The 20239-nt window shown below is 53.6% G+C and overlaps 1 protein-coding gene across 1 annotated transcript; it reads left to right on the top strand.

The window, feature by feature from the left end:
- Positions 1-2296: 2296 nt before the first annotated feature.
- On the top strand, positions 2297-16361 carry PNPLA5 (patatin like phospholipase domain containing 5). Its single transcript, XM_061419096.1, is given in 14 exon segments — positions 2297-2392; positions 2713-2784; positions 4539-4643; positions 4869-5046; positions 5049-5141; positions 5737-5969; positions 8016-8081; positions 8350-8405; positions 8407-8542; positions 9790-9850; positions 10980-11153; positions 13038-13158; positions 15605-15721; positions 16277-16361. Coding segments are annotated over 14 exon segments (1593 nt in total).
- The last annotated feature ends 3878 nt before the right edge of the window (positions 16362-20239 follow it).

The following is a 20239-nucleotide window of genomic DNA, read 5'->3' as shown; positions in this document are numbered from 1 at the left end:
AAAGATAGTGATTTTTTTTTTGTAACTGCTGGAAATTAGGTTGCAGATACCATGCCTCTTCGATCCTGAATATCTCGATGTATTCCCCAAGAACAGACTTTCTTTTATGTATCCACAGTACAGTTTTCAAAATCGCCAGTGTAACATCAGTGCAGCTCTGCGATTTCATTTATGGCTTACATGTACACTTTGCCAATCGTCCGCACAATGTCATTTAGGGCTGTTTTCCCTCCAGGCCAGGATCAAATCCAGAGCTGTGTGTGGCTCAGATGCCCCATCTCTGGTGTCCTTTAATCTGTCCGACTCTTTGAGTCCCCATGGAGTCCATGGAATTCTCCAGGCCAGGATACTGGAGTGGGGAGCCTTTCCCTTCTCCAAGGGATCTTCCCAAGCCAGGGATCAAACCCAGGTCTCCTGCATTGCTGGCGGATTCTTTACCAGCTGAGCCACAAGGGAAGCCCAACAATACAGGAGTTGGTAGCCTATCCCTTCTCCAGCAGATCTTCCCAACCCAGGGACCGAACACGGAAGGCTACAGGGGTGATGTGTGTTAGTATCTCATTGCTGCTATAACTTAGCAAGCTTAGTGGCTTACAAAAGCACAATTTTATTATTGGGTTGGCAAAAAAGTCCATTCGGGTTTTTCCATAAGTTGGTATGGAATATTTTAGTTTGGAAGTTTGGAAGTCCAAAAGGGGTTTCACTGGGTTAAAATCAAAGTGTTAGCAGAGTCTGTTCCTTCTAGAGGTTCTAGAGGACAGTTGGTTTCCATGCCTTTTAGAGCCACGCAGTCTGTGGCTCATGACCCCTTCCTCCATCTTTAAAGTCAGCATCTCATGATCTTTAAATCTCTCTCTGACTCTTCTGCCACCCTCTTCTGTCTTTTAAGGACCCTTGTGATTACAATGGATCCACCCAGATAACCCAGAACAGTCTCCCTGTTTTAAGATCCTTCCTTTAATCACATCTGCAAAGACCCTTTTGACATATAAAACAACATATTCGCAGGTTCTGAGTATTGGGATGTGGACAAGCCACCATTCCGTCATTTCTTGAACACTTGCTTGCTTTCTGGTATAAGAAGATGTCCTGGGTTAAGGCTTCCAGGATTCCCTGAGAATCGGGGTAGAATGCTCTACCCCGATTCCTATAGAGAAGCTTCTGCTCCCTAAATTCTGAAGCCCCATGCCCTCCAGCCAGCCCCTCTGGAGTCCTCCAACCTGAAAGATACACTTCCCCATCTGCTTCCTGCCCTACCCTGGCTCCTGGTTTACACCTCAGCTCCTTCATTTGTAATATGGGACTGATAATATCTCACTGGGCAGTTGTGAAAATAAAATAGATGACCTAGGAAAAAGGCCTGACCCAGTGCCAGGCAGAAGGTAAATACCAGCAAAGGCGTCTTATCAGTCCTCTCCTAACTGTGCCCCATCCCTTCTTCTTAGGTCCTCAGATGCATGTTCTCTGTGTTATTTTAATATTTTATTCCTTGCCTCCTCTTCCCCATTTCTGTTTCTCTTGTCATCCACTCCCCATAGTCACACCTGCTGATATACGTAATATCTGACCTTCCAACCCATCTTGCAGGCAGTTAATACATTATGTTTTTTAACTTTTAACAAATGTATTTTAAATACAAAATGCTTTTCAGGAGTCCACAAGTTTTACATCTTTAAAAAAGCGACGTAATTTTTAGGATTCAAAAATTCTGTTCTTCAAAAGAAATGACTAAGTGTTTTCTTCTGTGGTTTCAAACTTTCTACACGCAACTATTTGACTGTTCTATGCTACCCCAGACAGGCCTGGCATAACTGAACTGCTTATGTGTTACTGACTTTCCCAAAAGAAAGTTAAAAAAGGAGTTTGCAGTAAATGCAAATCTCTCATACAATGTTTAATGCAATATCTAACACAAAAGAAGGTTTAAAAAGATTATTTCTTTCCTCATTTGATTTGCCAGGAGTTAATGTTCTGTAAAAGCAAAAAAAAAAAATCATTTACAAACTGTAACACTGAGGGTTCCTTTTTCACTCAAGATGTTTACTACTCAAAATGACAACAATTACATCTGTAAGAATATAATAAAAGGGATAGAAAACAGCAATGCAATCAACAAGTGTAGATGTTAAATACGATTTTTTAAGGGTTCTTTTTATGGAGTAGGAAGGATTAGAAGCTTGGGAAAATCCAAAATTTGAAAAAAAAAATAAATAAAAGGAAAGAGAAAAAGATGTCCTCAACTGCGACCCCTCTGTTTATCAATAGCGTCTTGGGCTGTAGGACTGAGCGCTTGACCATGATCTGTATCGACTACAGTAAGGAGAAGGGATCTTCTGTACCGGTCATCACAGTCTTCATACCTGTTGTGCCCACGATCACACCCTGCATCAGAGTAAGAAACTCGGCTCTGCCACCTCCTCCGCCTCCGCCACCATGGCCACCACTACAAGGCGGGCTGCCAGTGTATATGTACACGTGCTGTAGGTATGTGGCCCTCTGGGTGACAGAACAGTCCACACAAACTCTCCCACCATCCAGTTCCAGTCCATTTGCCCTTTCCTTATCTTCCCTTGAGTCATCTATTCTCTCGAAATAAACGAAAGCATATCCTCGGGATCGTCCAGTTCGCTGGTCATGAACCGCACTGCCGCCACTCAGTGGTCACACACTCTGAGGGGTTCACCCTGCTGCCTGTATGTCTCCTCCGGCTAGACGCTGGAGAGTGACGTCGGCTCCTTCGGCGCCAGGATCCTGGTGCACCGGATCTACTTCGAGATCGCCTCTGTGGCTTCAAAGTTGTTCTCCCCTACATCATTCATGCCGGCCAGGTGCTCCCCAGAACTAAATAAGAAACAAGCCTTGGCTTGAGAACCGATGGCCTAATCAACCCACTAACTGGACGGTGGAGAAGAGGAAAGGGCCAGCAACAACGGCCCCTCCACTCATGCTCTGGCAAAAAGGCGCCACTGATGCATTATTTTAAAAATACATGGCAGAAAAGTATTTTGTTGTTGTTGTTATTCAGTCACTAAGTTGGGTCTGATTCTTTGTGACCCCCATGGACTTCCCGCAGAACACCAGGCTCCTCTGTCCTCCACTATCTCCCAAATTTGCTCAAACTCATGTCCATCGAGTTGGTGATGCCATCCAACCATCTCATCTTTTATCGTCCCCTTCTCCTCCTGCCTTCAATCTTCCCCAGCATCAGGGTCTTTTCTAATGAGTCAGCTCTTTGCATCAAGTAACCAAAGTATCGGAGCTTCGAGTTCAGTATCAGTCCATCCAGTGAATATTAAGGATTGATTTCTTTTAGGATTGACTAGTTTGATCTTCTTGCAGTCCAAGGAACACTCAAGAACCTTCTCCAGCACAATTCAAAAACATCACCTCTTCAACACTAAGCCTTCTTTATGGTCCAACTCTCACACTGGTATATGACTACTGGAAAAACCATAGCTTTGACTATATGGATGTTTGTTGGCAAAGTGATGTCTCTCCTATTCAGTACGTAGTCTGGGTTTGTCATAGCTTTCCTTCCAAAGAACACGCGTCTTTTAATTTCACGGCTGCGGTCACCTCCTACAGTGATTTTGGAGCCCCCCCCCCCAAATAAAATCTGTCACTGTTTCCACTTTTTCCCCTTCTCTTTGCCATGAAGTGATGGGACTGGATGCCATGATCTTCGTTTTTTGAATGTTGAGTTTTAAGCCAGCTTTTCCACTCTCCTCTTTCACTTTCATCAAGAGGCTCTTTAGTTCTTCGATTTCTGCCATAAGGGTGGTGACCTCTGCATATCTGAGGTTGTTGATGTTTCTCTTCGAAATCTTGATTCCACCCTGTGATTCATCCGGTCTGGAATTTTGTATGACATACTCTGCATACAAGTTAAATAAGCAAGGTGTTGAGATACAGACTCGATGTACTCCTTTCTCAATTTTGAACTAGTCTGTTGTTCCATGTCTGGTTCTGACTGTTGCTTCTTGACCTGCATACAGATGTCTCAGGAGGCAAGTAAGATGGTCAGATACTCCCTTCTCTTTAAGAATTTTCCACAGTTTGTTGTGATCCACACAGTCAAAGGCTTTAGCATAGTCAATGAAGCAGAAGTAGATTTTTCTGGAATTCTCTTTCTCCTATGCACCCCAATGTTCATAGCAGCACTATTTACAACAGCCAAGAAATGGAAGCAACCTAAACGTCCATTAACAGATCTGTATTTGGGGGAGCAGCAATCAGAGCAGAAAGGTCTCTGTAGATGCTCATCCAAGCCCTCACATTATACTGCAAAACTGCAACCCAGACAGAGTGAGGAACTTGAGCAAAGTCCCAGGCACAGGTTGGGGCTGGGGGAGGGCAGCGGAGTTTAGAACCCAGACTCCCACTCCCAGGGCTCTCCTAGGTCCCTGATCCAGCACAGCTGCAGAATTAAGTCTGACTTGACCCCCGAGACCTGATGGATATTATGTGTCCAACTCCCCCACTTCCGGCTACCAGGTTCGCTTGCACTCTCAGTTTCCTCATCCGCGAAATGGGGGCAGGAACAGCCTTTCCATCACGAGTGTCAGAGACCTGGCAGAAGAGCTGGTCCCGCTCACCGGGGCCCCATCACCCAGAAATCTGGGACTGTGCTCTCGGCCAAGGACGTGCGTGTGGGGGCACGTTAAGGTGCCCACATCCTGCTGACGCTGCCAGGGCACACGGGTGCACACCCTGGTATGGGGATGGTGGGGGGGGGGGGCCTCGGCTCGAGGGACCTCATTGGCTGGTGGGTGATGCAGCCCGGGGGCGGGGCTTGGGCTCCGGCCTGAGCTTCACCTCTTGGCCACAAGTCCAACTCGGCACTCAACCGGTGAAACTTCCCGCTGGAGCACCCCTTCTCTGCCCCGTCGGCCAGCGATCATCCCTCCCGGCCCTGTTCCAGCCGCACCCCTGGGTCTGGTCCCATTGCCACGAGCTGCTTCGAGAAGGAGGGCAGCTGGAGCCGGTCCTTCGCGGGCGCGGCTTTCCTGGGTCTCTACCACGTGGGGGTGATGCACTGCCTGAGGCAGCCAGCCCGCGCCTCCTCCGCGGCGCCAGCCGCTTCTACGGCTCCTCGTCCGGGGCGCTCATCGCCGTCAGCATCGTCAGCGGTCTGTCTGTCGGTGAGTCCGGGGACTGACTGCGTGGATCAGGAGCGCAGGGAGCATCGCGGCTTACCTGCCCGAGTCGAGGCTGATTCCAACCTGAGAGGGTGGGAGCGGAGAGGAGTGTCTCAGGGAGCCTGGCGCGGTGCCCTGCGCTCCCTACAGCCAGCCTGTTCTCACTTAATCCTTATGAGAACCCCTAGGACGGGGGACCACGGGCATCCCCATTTTCCAGAGGATAAATCTGAGGCTTAGAGCCTGGAAAACCGTTCCCAAGGTCAAGAGGCTGCACAGAGCATTTATTCATTGATTTATTTATTTTAATATTTATTTATTTGGCTGCTCCTGGCCTTAGTTGTGGCATACAGGATCTTTTAGTTGCAGTGTGTGGGATCCAGGGATCCCTGACCAGGGATGGAACCCAGGCCCCCAGCTTTGGGAACCCAGAGTCTTAGCCACTGGACAACCAGGGAAGCCCCCTGCACAGAGTGTTTGAAGGCAGTGCCGGACACAGAAATTCTGAGCTGGAGTTGGAGAGGGGAGACCATTCATTCCCCTGGCACCTGGGAGGGAGGGCGGGGGCTGAAGGCCCCCTCCCTCCCCCACCCTGCAGATTTGTGCTGCTCCCTCATCCTGGCCATGGTCAAGCGAGTGGAGCAGCTGAGCCTGGGCATCTTCCACCCCACCTTCATGCCCATCGAGACCATCAGGCAGGACCTGCAAGACTCGCTGCCCACAGACATTCACATCCTGGCCTCCCAGCGGCTGGGCATCTCGCTGACCCACTGGCCCGAGGGCAAGAACTTCATTGTCACCGACTTCGCCACCCGCGATGAGGTCATTGAGGTGAGCAGGGGGCGGGACGCAGGGCCTGGCAGCAGGTGAGTGAGTGCCATCTCCTACCCAAGTGACCTGCAGGCACTTTCCAGAGCAGACACTTCTCTGGGGCCCTGGGGAGGGGGGTGCGGATCAAGCAGGAGATGTTTACTAAGGAGGGAGTTGAGTTGCACAGAGGGGCGGCCACGTGAGTATGGCTCCCAAGCCTGCTGTTCGGAGGCCCCTCGGCTCTACATGGAGGGATATGGCTGGGGGTGGGGGGCAAAGTCAGGCTTCTTCAGTCATTGCCCCCACTGGGTCTGCTCTTCCCGGAAGAGGGGGTGCCTGTGCACCCCCAACCTGGTCCTCCAGGTGCCTTTGGATGCAGCAGAGAAGCATCAATTCTCTGTTATGTGCCAGTCACCACCCCAAGTGGGACAGCAGAATGACAGACAAAAATCCTTGTCTTCCGGGGGCTCCTATTCAAACCTGTGAGGGTACAGATAATGGCCACAAGCTCGTGTAAGGAAATAAGAAGCAATCCAGTATCGGAAGGGGATATGACAGGGAGCCCCATGGTCAGAGAGGGGCTGGGTCTACAGGGAGCTCAGAGAGGTGTCAGGCACATCTCTGCCCAGCCTTGCCACCCGGGTCCCTGCAGCAGAATCCTCTTCACCGTGGTGCCCCATCGCCCAGCACGGGGACCATCTCTGGGTGCTGACGGGTGTATGGGGTGCTGTGCTAAGTTGCTCCAGTCATGTCCAGTTCTTCGCGACCCTATGGACTGTAGCTCACCAGGCTCCTCTGTCCATGGGATTCTCCAGGCGGGAATACTGGAGTGGGTTGTCATGCCCTCCTCGATGGGATCTTCCTGACCCAGGGATCAAACCTGCGTCTCTATGTCTCCCACATTGGCAGGCGGGAAGCCCAGTGTGTGCAAGAGCGGGGCCATTTGCTGTGCGTTCATGTCCATGGGCTCCTGGGACTCCAGTGAGTGTCCCAGCATCCTGGCCTGGATGACACGTAGCCCAGGGCCTGGCAGTCAGTAGATGCTCAGTAAACATTAGCTGCTGTTGCTCTGATGACGAATCCGTGGCAACAAAGCTCTCACCTGCACCTCTATCCTATCAGAGGTGGGATGGGTTCTGCATCTCTCAGAAAGGGCTAGAGGGACGTTTCTAGGAGTTGAGTCCCAAGAGACAGTGTTCTGTGCTCAGTGAGTCTGGTAAGCTCTAGGTCAGCAGTTTTCAACGAAGAGTGATCTTTCCCCCTGGAGACATTTAGCAACACTGGAGACACTTTTGGCTGTGACGGCTCTATGTGAGTGTGTGTGTGTGTGCGTGTGCATATGCACACAGAGTACTGGTAGCTACAGGGTACAAGCTGGGGGTGCTGTTAAACATCCTGCGATGCACAGGAGAGCGGCCCTGCCCCCAGTGGAGACTCCTCCAGCCCCCAAACATCACCCGAATCAGGGTCTCTGTTAAGCATCTTTTTCACTGCAGGACTTGTCAGAGCCTCTACTGGGAGGAGTAGACAGTGTTTTCCAAATGAGGAGAGAATCAGAGTTTTTGTCAGAGGTGCCCCTCGTAGGATGACCCCTGGTCCAGGGAACACACTTTAGGACATATACCTAGATTCTTGGTGGAGAATTCCTGGCAGTTGGATAAAGGAGAAATGGTGCTTGGTGTCTATCCTTGAGGGGAAAGTCCCAGAAGCAGTCCTGAGTCAGCAAGGGGCCCAGCAGGAAGAGGAGGGCAGGTGGACTCCTGTTCAAATCCCCTCTTATGTTTCTGGTTTTTGGCTGCACTCCACAGCCTGCAGGATTTTAGTTCCCCGAACAGGGATTGAACCCTTGCTTCTGCGGTGGAAGCACTGAGCCCTAAGCACCGAACCGCAGTTCTCAAATCCCTTCTTAACTTTGAGAGCTAGGCTGGGACGAGGTGATACCTCCCCTCCCTGGACACAGCTCTCCTGACACCGGTGTGGGCTGTTCTGGGTTAGACTCCACTCCCAGAGCAGGTTCTGAATGCCAGGAGCGTAAACGACTGTGTTGTCACTGGCTTGTCTTCCCAGGCCTTGGTCTGCACCGCGTACTTCCCTTTCTACTGTGGGACGATTCCTCCCACGTTCAGGGGGAAGGTAAGTGCACTTCGGGGGCTCAGTGACCCAGTCCGCCCCATCCCTACTGAGAGGTGTGTGGGTAGAGGACCCAGGGCTCCTGGAGCATCTACTGGGTGTGTCAGCCCCGCCCCCTGGTCCCAGGGGTGCTCAGAGCATCCTGGGCGAGGGGTCAACCTAGTCGTTCGGGGAAGCTGGAGGTGACCTGCTGCAGCCAGTTTCTGGGGGTGGCTTCGTGGCCGTGTGGGCAGAGAGCACCCCGAGGGCAGCAAGGCCCCCTGAATTGCAGCGCTACATTGACGGTGCTCTAAGCGACAACATGCCCTTCGTGGACTCACCCTCCACCAAACGGGACAGTGGACATCTGTCCCCAGAGCAGCTCGGCTAGTATACACGAGATGAACGCCTTCAGTGCCAACTTCCAGATCTCCACCAAGAACCTCTTCCGGGGCATCACCTGCCTCATCCCTTCCACCCCCGAGGTAGGTCTGGCCCCCACCCCATGACCAGCCTTGAAGGTGTTAGAGGCTTGGCCATGATCTAGTGCCCGGTGAGTCAGATTCTGTGCCCAGGAGCCTTCCCCACAAGCTCGGGGCAGTTAGGACGTGTGTCCTGAGTCTCATGGTCAAGCCCTTGAACTCAGCCTGGGCTCCCAATGTGTCTTGCCTCATGCTTCATATCGGGGCAGCACCCCAAGGCAACCTCTGCTGAACTGGGATTTAAGCCAGGGCTCTGCAGGTGCTATTCAGGGTCAGGCTCATGACCAGGTATTGTGGTCATCTCTGCTCCTCAGGGAAGGACACCGAGGCTCAGAGAGGGTAAGCAAACTTCTTCAAAGTCACCCAGCCTGGAAACAACAAGCCAGACTTCAGATCCTCAGCTAGTCCAAACCCATGCTCAGCCCTAACGGCTGCCCTAGACTGTGGCCAGATTGACCATCTGTATGGCAGCAAGGTACAAGCACAGAAAAACGTGGACAAGAGAGCCTCGTTTCCTGCTTTTTGCTCTTTGGGATTTCTGGGACGTGGGTGATTTGACAGTTTGTGATCCTAACAAGCTCCTTCACACCAGTCACCCCGGCCTCCTCTGGTCCTCCACTTCTCTTATGGTTGTGTGCATTTTGTAATTCATGAAACAAAGTCCTGTTCATTTAAGCTGATCCTCCCTACACCCATGGAGTGGACAGAAAATCTCAGCCCGATTTTACAACCGAGGAAGGTGAGGCTCTCAGAAAGGTGGTGCAGCCGTCGAGAGGTCACTCGCAGGCTTTCCTGGGCCTGCAGGGGACTCCCTGTTCCTGGCAGGGCTCTGACTGAGAGCCTTGGCCATCTGAGGGTGGTCCTGGCCACGAACATCCGAGGGCAAAGGGCACTGCCGTGTACTGATCTGTAGGGGCCCAGACATCCCTGGCCAGGCCTTGTGATCCCATTTTCCAGAGGAGGAAACTGAGGCCAGAGAAAGGAGAGTTGGAGCAAAAGCCCCCAGCCAGGGCGTCTCAGAGTGGGAAGGTGAATGAAGCTGCAGGGAGGGAGTTGCTGGAGAAGACATGTCTCCCCGAGGTCCAGTGCTGGCCAGGGACCCTTGGGGTCCTCAAGCCCTGCTGAGAGGGGGTCTCGGGAAGCACAGGCTGTCCTGGGGTCCAGCTGAAGATGAGTCTCTGGCCTGTGACTACTGGCTCGAGGGGTAGGCGCAGGCCTGCTGCCCCTCAGCCTGACCCGTGTGGTGGCAGGTAATGGCCAACAGCTGCAGACAAGGCTACCTGGATGCCCTGAGGTTCCTGGAGAGACGCGGTAGGTGGCAGCCCCCCACAGGAGCTGGGCATCGCCCCCCTATGTGAGTGCCAGGTGGCTCCGCCTCTCAGCCATTTGAGTTCCCAAGGACCTTGGCTCGTTCATTCTCTTCCTCAGCGTCTGCTCTGTGCCGGATGCTGGGGACCCAGGGAGAAATCGCACACGTGTCCTGGTCTCCAGCTACCCACTGCCTGGTGCCGGGGGAACAGATCAAGAGAGAGACATCCCCCAGGGATGATGGAGGGATGCTCAGGGTCACGGGAGCCCAGCAGGGGCACCTGGCCCCGTCTGGTGGGTTGGGTGGGTAACGAGGGCTTCCTGGAGGTGGTGACTGAGAAGCTGGGTTTTAACTAGTCATGAAGGCTGCAGAAATATTGACAAGAGGGCACTCTAGGTAGGGAGAAGAAGAGCAAGAGCAAAGGAACAGAACTTGGCACTTCGAGGGTGCACACCTCAGTGGGGCCATAGGATTGTGTGTGTGTGTGTGTGTGTGAGACGGAGCACTGGGAGGGTCAGAGAGGTCTTCTTAGCTGGAGAGCTTGGCTGTCATCCCACAGGGCCATGCTCTTCAACACGGTAGGGCTGAGACTTGAACTCAGGCCTTCTGGCTCCAGGGTCCGTGACACTTGATCCCCACTCTATGGCCCCAAACCCTCAGCAGCAGGAAGCACTCACGGAGCACATAATATGTGCTCAGACATAGAAAGCTCAGACCCGGGCTCAAGCTTTGTGTGTTCGTTGTATCTGATTCATTGCATCCAAACAGCCATACACAGCAGGCCTTCATTCCCCCCGTTTTCTAGGGAGGGAAACCATGCACAGAGCTGGCAGGTGGTGACCCCAGGATCTGAGCCTTGGGTTGGGTCTTCTGGGCCTGGGCTCTGTCAACCACCAGAAAGTGCACAGGAATCAGACGGCAGACAGAGCAGGGCCGGGGAGCTCAGGACAAAGTCATTCAGGACCAGCCAAGGGTCCACTCATCCTGCGGTCAGCGGGTCCCCAGAGCTGGGTTCGGGCGTCGAGGGGTGCGGGTGGTGAGGGCAGCATGGAGCGCTGCGGGGGGGCGGTCACTGTCACTGGGACGCTCCAGCTGTGCTGACCCATTGCGTCCCTCCTCTCCCCAACCCAGGACTCACCAAGGAGCCAGTGCTGTGGAGCTTGGTGTCTAAGGAGCCCCCAGCCCCAGCTGACGGGACCCCAGATGCTGCCCATGACAGAGGCCTGTCGCTCAACTGGGCAGTGCCCAATGTGCTGGTCAAGGATGTGCCCGACTGTGAGCACCTCTCCCCAGAGCTGGAGGCTGGTACTGCCCCTCCCATCCCATCCATGCTCACCTGCCAGGTGCCCTGCACGTGAGGGGCCTGGGGCTGGGGACCCCACCTTGAAGGTGCTCGTGATATGCAAGAGGACAGGACTCAGGCGTGCTGGGCGTGGTGCCCATGCCTCGTACATGTTGTCCCCTTCACTCCTCACCACAACCCGAGCGGGCCTGAGTGTTTTTCGCTGATGAGGAAACTGAAGCTCAGAGAAGGGAAGGGGCTCACCAAGGTCTCAGGACCTACAACTGGGGGATTCGAACCCAAGTCTGTGCCTGAGAAAGCCAGGTCTTTGCCCACTGCCCAAAGAAGGGCGGAAGGTGCTGAGGGACAAAGGAGAGGCGCACACAGGCTCTCCAGGTGGAGACAGACTCATTTTACCACCACCCCACCGCCCGCCCCAGATACTCTGAGGATGGTGCTGAATGGTCCCCACTGGACAGTTGAGGAAACCGTCACACAGAGAGCTTAAGCAACTGCCCAAGGTCACCCAGCTGGCAAAGCAATTAGTCAGCCCTCCTGCTCAGTGACCTAAATGTCACAAAGGCAGCAACAGGAAAGGGCAGACACATGTCGTGGTCGTGGGAGCGGGAGTCTGAGCAGCACCTAAGTGAAGTGTGAATGGAGGAGTTGGCCAAGCAAAAGAGGGGCCAGATGAGCATCCAGGCAGTGGGCGTGGCCTGTGCAAATGTCCCTGGGTTGGTGGGGAGGGGAGGGGCCCCTGGGGCTGAGGGAGAGGTGGGTTAGCAGAGATCGGCTTGGGGACGACTGGAGGGTGGGGAAGAAGGCCTCCAAAGCTGCAGGAGGAAAGAGACTGGGAGCCACTGGGGCGACGCCTCACTTTCAGAGTTCATGATTGCTCTGAACTCTGGGTCCCAGTGTTGGCTACACCCAGCTGGGAGGGGACAGGCTGAAGAGGTGGGAAGCTGGGAGGAGAGGTGATGGTGGTTGAGCCCAGAGCAGGGGCAAGGGGGTGGGTGAGGAAATGAGGCGAGCCCCTCTTTCTGCCTGGGAGACCACATATGGCACAAAGACGAAGTCTGCATCTACGCTGAGCTCCTGAGGTCCAACCTTGGGGCTCTGGAACCCCCGGCGGTGTCCCTGCAGCCACAAGGGGGCACCAGAGAGCTTCTCTGAAGGCCTTTACAGCATCTCCTAATCCTAATCCTGGTCTCCTCTACTGATGGAGATACTACCTGTATCCCATTTTTCAGAGGCGGTGACCTGGTTCAGGGACAGGAAGGGACCCACCCTAGGCCACGTGGCAGGTTACAGGGAGCTAGGTCTTGGGACTGTGTTTTCAGGAACCTGGAGTTGAGGCTGGTGGTGTGTGCATGGCCAAGCCATAGTTTGGAGGTCAGGATTCGGGTTCTGTCTGTGTCCCAGCCAGAATGCTGGGCCCTTGCACGCTGATCAGTTAAGGGGTTGGGAGCTTAGGAAGTGGTTGTGTGGTCACAGCTGCTGTCATCAATAGCGCTGATGTTATGGGAAGGAGGTATGGTGGGCACTTGTCCCCCCAGGGGCCAAAGCAGATTTTCCAGAAGGGCAGGAGAGGTGGAAGAAGTGCAGGGAGCCCAACAGCCTCTATCTTGGCCCCACCACTTCCTGGCAATGGGCTTGGGTGAGTCACTGCTCCACTCTGAGCCTCAGTCTACTCATCTGTGAAAGGGGCACACTCTGCCGTTTTAGGACTAACGAGGGAGCCTGGGCGGGGCTCCATCAATGCAGCTGCTTCCCCTGCAGACTGGCTGGGAGTGGGGGCGTCCTCTGTGGGCCGTGGGAGGTAGAGACGGGGCTCGGGCTGTCTTCCCTAAGGGTGACCTTGAGGGGGTGGCCGGAGGGGTGAGGGGCAACCGTGGCCTCTCTCGTAGCACTGAAGAAAGCCTGCATGCGGGACCCCAGTGCCTGGGCCTCTTTTTGCCACTCAGGGCCTGGGTGGGCGCTGACGTACCTGCTGCTGCCCTTTAAGTATGTCTACTTCCGGAGCAGAAGGTGAGGCGTGGCCAGGGGTCCTGGGAAGGGTCTGACCCGTTGAGACTGGTGCCCATGGCAGGAAGGTCACTGGGGCACTGGGGCGAGGGGCAGAGCAGGGCTGGTGTCCCCAAACTGCCTGACGCTGGCTGCAGGCCCTGAGGAGTCTTGGTCTCCTTTGGAAGACGGGACTGATGGGGTGGCTGGGTAACAGCTGTGACTTTAGTCCACCGGAAACGGGGCCTCGTGGTCAGCCTGGACCTTCCTGCCTCTAGGATCTTTGGTCCACTGTTGCACCTGTCAGAGCCTCAGAGGAAACGAGTTCTTTCTGAGGGTAGCTCTAGGGGTTGATCTGCCTCAGATTAACTGTGTGGCCCAGGCCAGGTATCTTGACCTCTCTGGGCCCCAGATTCCTTTTCTGTAAAACGAGGCCTTTCCAGAGCAGACTGGCTGTGGATAGGCCTTCACTAACCATCTGACTTTGCTGGTTCATGGATCACTCCCTGTTGTTTGTCCATTCATTCCACCAACAGTTATTGAGGGTCAGGCCTTGTCTGGGGGCCGGGAGGCAGGACTGACCGAGACCCAGCCCTGACCTTCTGGGGATCACAGCCCACCGATCGTCACGTATTTATCTGTGCCATCCGGCTGTGCCTGCAGATACCTAGAGAGATCGACAGTGGCTATGGATTCCTAGGAGAGGTGTACAGTGGCTGTGAACTGGAGCAGCTCGCAAGAGTGGCTATGTGATCAGGAAAGGCTGTTTAGAGGAGGTAACTTCTGAGCTATAATCTGATGAGTAAGGATGAGTAGGAGTCCACTAGGCCAAGAAGGATGGAGCAGCATGTGCAGAGGTCCTGGGGCAGAAGGCAGAGGGAGTAAAGCTCATCAGAAGAGCAGAAAGGGAGGCTAGTGTGGCTGAAGCCAAAATCTGGAGTGTGTACAAGATGGAGCTGAGGAAGCTGGCAGGGGCTAGACACACGGGGGTCTGTGGCCAGGTGAGGGGTGTGGTCTTTATCCTGATGGTTACAGGAAGGCCGTGGAGGATTTTGGCAGCAAAGTGTCATGCAGAGATCTGTATTTTTAAAAAATTCCCCATTCCCTGGAAGAAGGTCTGTGATAGCGAGCCACTTGTCTCTGGCCCACTCCATGCAGAGTCCATGACAGGGTCAGCCCTGCTGTCTGAACTGCTGGTGACCCAAAGCTGGGAGTCAGCTTTCTGCTGATGTGGACTTTTTCTTATGCAGAGCTTTTAGACTGCAACCACAAGTTAAAATTAAAAAAAAAAGACAAATGCAAATTCTAGCCATTTCAGTTACAAAAAGAAGATCAATGTATGAGTGTTGATGGAGTCACCAGCCTAGACCGCAGGGGTCTTTTCTGTAAACTACAGGCTCAACCACAGCATTGGTGATTCAGTGGTAGAGTTCTCGCCTGCCAGGTGGGAGGCCCGGGTTTGATTACTGGCCAAAGCAGGGTGATGTTTTGAGGCTTCTCTGGTGACTCAGTTGTAAAGATCCACCTGCCAATGCAGGGAGAAGGGAGTTTGATCCCTGGGTCAGGAAGATCTCCTGGAGCAGGAAATGGCAACCTGCTCCAGTACTCTTGCCTGGAAAACCTCATGGACAGAGGAGCCTGGCGAGCTCCTGTCCATGGGGTCTCAAAGAGTTAGACAAAGCTGAGCGACTGAGCACCACATACTCGACATACCGGTTACAATAATAGGGGCAGAAGGCCCAGAAACAAGGGGGGACATTCAGTTCGTGTTTGGCTTGTCGCAGTGCGCGCGGTGGGCTGCCTGAGTCTCAGAAAGTGCCTGGCCAGGCGTGCTCTCAGCTGTAGCTGGGTGATGCTGCCCTCTGCTGATCCTGAGTGGTCTAGGTGGGGAGTCCCAGGAGGGCACTGGGCATGGGAAGGCCAGGCTCAGATGTGTTTAAGAAGCCGCTGGCAGCCTAAAGGAGCGTGGATGAAGGGGCATGAAGGGTGGAGGGCAGGGGCTGTTCTGGGGAGGAGGAGGGGGGATAGAAACGTGGAGGCGGTAAGGGGATGGTCCTCACTTGGCTGGTGAGAAACTGAGGCCCAGAAAGTTTCCCTGGCCTGCCTAGACCACACAGCGGATGAAGAGGGCAGCGGGGCTGCAGTGCAAGCCGGCCTGACCCCAGGGCCCTGGCCTCTCCACCCCAGGGCTTCCCACCTGTGCCCTTTGGAGTCGATGGCCCTGAGGGCCTGGTGGTCTCCATCAAGTCCATGGTCCATGGGGACCGTCCCCCGCACCTGGTGCCTCTGCAGGTGCTGACCTGCTCTACAGTGCAGTCAATGTGCCTGGAGCTCTGTACCCCGCTTCCTCCTTCCCTTAGCCTTGGTGCTTGGGTGCGGGGGCCCCCAGCTCTGCGCCAGCCCCATGGGGAGGGTGGGCTCTGCCAGGCTGGGCACAGACCGGGGCCACTGTCATTGCCTCTCCTTCCAGATTGGTGGAGTGGCTGCCGGACATGCCCGCCGACTTGTGGTGGATGCAAGGCTTGCTGAGGAGCTTGGCCCTCGAGGTCTGTTCCAGGACGAAGGACCAGCTCCTCAGGTTGGTCGGGTGAGACGGGCGGAGGGAGGTGCCGCTGGTTCCCCAGACCCTGGGCGGGCAGTCACATCGTCCGCGTCCCCATCCACCCGTTCGTACAGCCCTGGAACACATGTTGGGTCCCTGCTGTGGGCCAGACCTGGGATGGCCTTGAGGCAGGAGCTGGCCAGTCACATCCATCAGTCTTGGGGGGGGGGTCACCTGCCCCCTTCATCCATAGGGATGGCCTGAGTCACAGGGCATGAGTGGGTCTCTCTGCTCTGCCACATCCCCTGCCATCCTTCCAGACGTCTCCCGGGCCTGGTGTGGGGTCTCCCCAACCTTCCCTCCCTCCTGGCTGGAGACCCCAGCATTCCACCCCCTGCCCCTTACACCCACTTGGCACCATTTGCTAAACAAGAAAGTCGGCACCGTGTTCCCAGGGAGCGGCTACCCTGGAACCTTCCTGATACCCCCGCTTGTCCAGGATAAGTGTTTATTGCAGAATTTGGGAGAAGAGCAACCCAGGGCTTCACCCAATTCCAGGCTCTGAAAATTCGCCTTTGCTGGCTTCTGCTTCCTCTGCAGCCTCCTTGTCACCAGCTCCCTCCAGCCTAAGGCCGCTCCTCCCAAGGACCTGGCCAAGGAGCCCAGATCTGCCCATCAGGCCTGAGGGGACCGTGCCAGCCCAGCCCAGTGACTGGCCTCCCCTGACTCCCATCATGGCCCTTGTCCCATGCCCACATCTGCCTCTAGTCCTTGAGTCCTGACCCATCTCCTGGAGCTCAGAGCCTGAGCCTAGCCCAGGGTGGGCACTGGAATTGTCAGCCACATGGAGGGTGGAGAGGACAGAGACTCTTGTCCCAGGCCATGTGGGCAGGTGGCCCCCAGGATCGAGAAGAGCCCCCCTGAGTCTCTCCATAGCCCCCGCTCCTGGGTCTTCAGCTTCTTCTTTTCTGGGTGAGGCACAGCCTCTTGGTACAACCCCAGGTCATCCTCCTGTCTCATCACAGGGAGGAAGGAAGCCAGGGGCTGAGACACATGTCTGGTTCTGGAATTTCCATTTGGGGGACTTGGGGCAGCGTCTCGGGGAATCAGGGCTTGGGTGTGTCATAGAGCAGCATGCAGAGAACTTCAGGGAAGGTGGAGAAAATGCTACGGGCATACCAGATCCCTGGCTTCCCTGGTGGCTCAAACAGTAAAGAACCCGCCTGCAATGCGAGAGACCTGGGTCAGGAAGATCCCCTGGAGAAGGAAATGGCAACCCACTCCAGGATCTTTGCCAGGAGAATTCCATGGACAGAAGAGCCTGGCAGGCTACATGGGGTAACGCAGAGTCAGACACAACAGAGCGACTGACACTTTCACTTGCACAGAACAGGGAACACATAGAAATGTCAGGGTGAGGACTGCCACCTCTCTGACCCTTTCTGACTTTCTCTGTCCTGCGCTAGTCCTCGGGGGGTAATCTCCATGCTCTGCATCACTCTAGAAACCTTGACCTCTGACTTCCTCTGGGTCTATTCCCCAGGGAACCCCCAGCAGGAGATGGGAGGGTGGGAAGAGAGAGAGGGATTAAAATCTCAGAATCTCAGCTATGTGTGCTTTTGTTGGGGTTCCCAAAGGCCCCTGGCTGCCACCACCACAGGTCTCCCTGATGTGTTCCTTTTTTTTTTTAATATCTTTTTTATTTTATTTTTAAACTTTACAATATTGTATTGGTTTTGCCAAATATCAAAACGATGTGTACCTTAAAAAGATTTTTGATGAGCAGTGCCTCCAGCCTGGCCCCTCCCTCTCTTGGGCACAGAAGGTGCTGGGACATCAGACCCTCCTCCAGCCTCTCTCAGGAATTGCTCCTCTTCCCATCCTGAGAGCAGAGCCCACACCATGCCCCTGGCCAGGCCCTTAAGAGACACTCAGCCTGAGGAGGGCTGGGAAGGATGAAGACTTGGAGGCAGGCCTGAGAGAAAAAGAAGCCAAGGAATAAATGTGTGAACAAGAGACACATTCATTCATTCATTCATCTGACTTAACGAGTTATAGGCTCTGGGGACACAGCTGAGAACAAAACTTATATTCTGGTTGGGGCATGAGAACAGATGCTAAACAGGAAACAGGAAAAGGTGAAAATAAGATCATCTCCAGGAATGGCAGTTCTGTGAGGAGACAGAAGGGCGAGACTGATGGGATGGTGAGCAACCTGGGACCAGGTGGTCCTGGAGGGCCTCTTTGAGGAGGTGGCACTGGAGGGGAAGTCTGAGATGAGACTTGAGAGCCGGCGAAGAGTTTTGCAAGCAAGGGGAACAGCACATGCAAAGGGGGACCTGTGCTTGCAAAGGCCTTGAGTTGAGAATGAAGAGGGGGTGAAGGGGTACACTGTGGGCAGTAAGGCGGTTGTGGGGTGGGCAGAGGTTGGGGCATGGAGGGTACTGTTTGGATTTCGCAGTCATTGGGGGGTGGTGAGAGCAGAGAAGCAAAAGGCGACTGAAGGGTGAGTAGAATCCAGGAGGGTCTGGGCATGAGGGTGGGACAGAAAGGTGAGTGGCTCTCCAGCTCCCAGTCCTGGCTTTCCGAGCGCCAACCGTCTGCTGAGTGTGAACTGAGCCCGAGGCAGATCCCCGCCTCAGGGAGCTCACGTTCCTCTATTGCTATTTCTGCGAAGGTAATAGGGAGTCTGACCCTTACAAGTGCCCACCACTTACAGTTTTCAAATCCAGGTACCTCAGTTAATTCTCACAGCAACTCTGGGAGGTGAGCATTATTCTGCCCCATTTTATGGGCGAGGAAACCAAAGCGCAGAGTGGTTCTGTGCGTTGGGGTAAATGGTAAAGCTGTAAATGCCCAAGTGTGTGCTCCAGGCAGCAGAAGGATCTCTGGAAAAATCACAGCTTCTTTGTGCACCTGCTGTGCAATGCTGAGTAAGTTCTTTCCTCCATCAGTTCCTCATTTCCTTGCCTTTAAAATGACTAGTTGGTTTCTAAAGGGCCTCCAGCTCCCACAAAAGAGACAATTAATACCACCGTGCTCAGGGGGAGGAGAGATGATTCCAGGAGGGGATTAGCCAGAGAGGGCTAGGTGTTTGAACTGGGTCTTTATGGAAGCCTAGATTCTAGGTTGGCAGAAAGTTGCTCCAGGAGTGTGGCTGCAGGTGTAAAGACAGGTTTGGGGTGCCCCCTGGTAAGTTAAAGAGACAAGGAGTCTGGCTCAGATATGTGAAGCACCTGATCCCACAGCAAATCATTGACGGAGTTAGCATTCAAGACTAGGTCAGGGGACTTCCCTGGTAGCCCAGTGGCTAAGACTCCAGGTTCCAGTGCAGAGGGCCTGGATTCAATCCCTGCCCAGGGAACTGGGTCCCACATGCTGCAGCTAAGACCCAGGGGAGCCAAATAAATAAATAAAAATATTAGCAGTAAATAATCTAAAATAAATAGGATCATTAAAAAAAGACTAGTTCAGGCTGTGGTTCCATCCTGTCTGCCCACTAGAATGCTGGGTATAAATATTGAAGCTCAGGACTTTCTTCAGAAATTCTGGTATTGAATTAGACCTGTCTAGGCAGGAATGTGATTGAAGCCTGTAGTTCCTGGGCACTAGTGTCCTCAGGGGCCACTCTGTGGGTGTGACCATCTGCCTGAGCCAGCACCCTGGGCTCAGACTTTCTTAAGGTCATCTGTGGCAACAGGCTGGTGTGTGCCCATCTGTGTCCAGGGTCATGAGATGCTATTGGGTGACCTCTGCCCCAGCACTAAATCTTGGCTTCATTAGATATCCTCAGATACCTCAACCCCTCTGAAATTAGCATCCCACCCACAAGTCTGAAACTGTACACTAACTGGATATTTGGTGATGTTAAGGAATAACCATTACTTTTTAGTTGTGTTAATGTATTGGGAATATGATTTCAAAGAGTTCTTATCTCTTAGAGGTCTTTATTAAAGTAATGGCATAACACATGAGTTGCTTCAAAATCATCTGAGTGGGGAGGAGTGGGTGAGAGTTGATGAAACTTGAGTTGGTAACAGTTGACAGTGGGTGATGGGTACATAGAAATTCATTCTACTATTCTTTTTATTTTTGCATATGTTTGACATATTTTGCGTATGTTTGCATATTTCCCTAATAAAAGACAGCATAATCTTAAAGATTTGATAGTCCGTACAAATAGGAAAATATGCATCAAGACAGAACATAAAACAGCAAAACCAGAGCCACTGGGTGTCGTGTCTACCCAGAGTCCCGCCGTGGGCGATCATGAGGATCTGGTGAGCTGTGCTCTTTCAGCACCGCGGACAGCGACCAGCGGCCGCTCCGCAGTCTCTATACAGCCTTGGGTATCTCACAGGGCAGAGAACTTCGGATCCAGGTTACTTAGGAAGAGTTTCTTCAGGACGAAAGACTATCCAGCCTCTTACTAATCCTTAGAGAAGAGGGGCTCAGTACCCATGGGGAAGACCAGGACTTGGTGGACACTTTCGGCTCCTAAGAATCTTCTGTTTCTTGCTCTTTAGAGATACCTTTGTCAAAAATCAATCAATCAGATATTTG

The sequence above is a fragment of the Bos javanicus genome, chromosome 5 (assembly GCF_032452875.1).
Source record: "Bos javanicus breed banteng chromosome 5, ARS-OSU_banteng_1.0, whole genome shotgun sequence".
In the NCBI taxonomy this organism is placed as follows: domain Eukaryota; kingdom Metazoa; phylum Chordata; class Mammalia; order Artiodactyla; family Bovidae; genus Bos; species Bos javanicus.
This window is presented reverse-complemented; position numbering and strand designations above follow the sequence as displayed.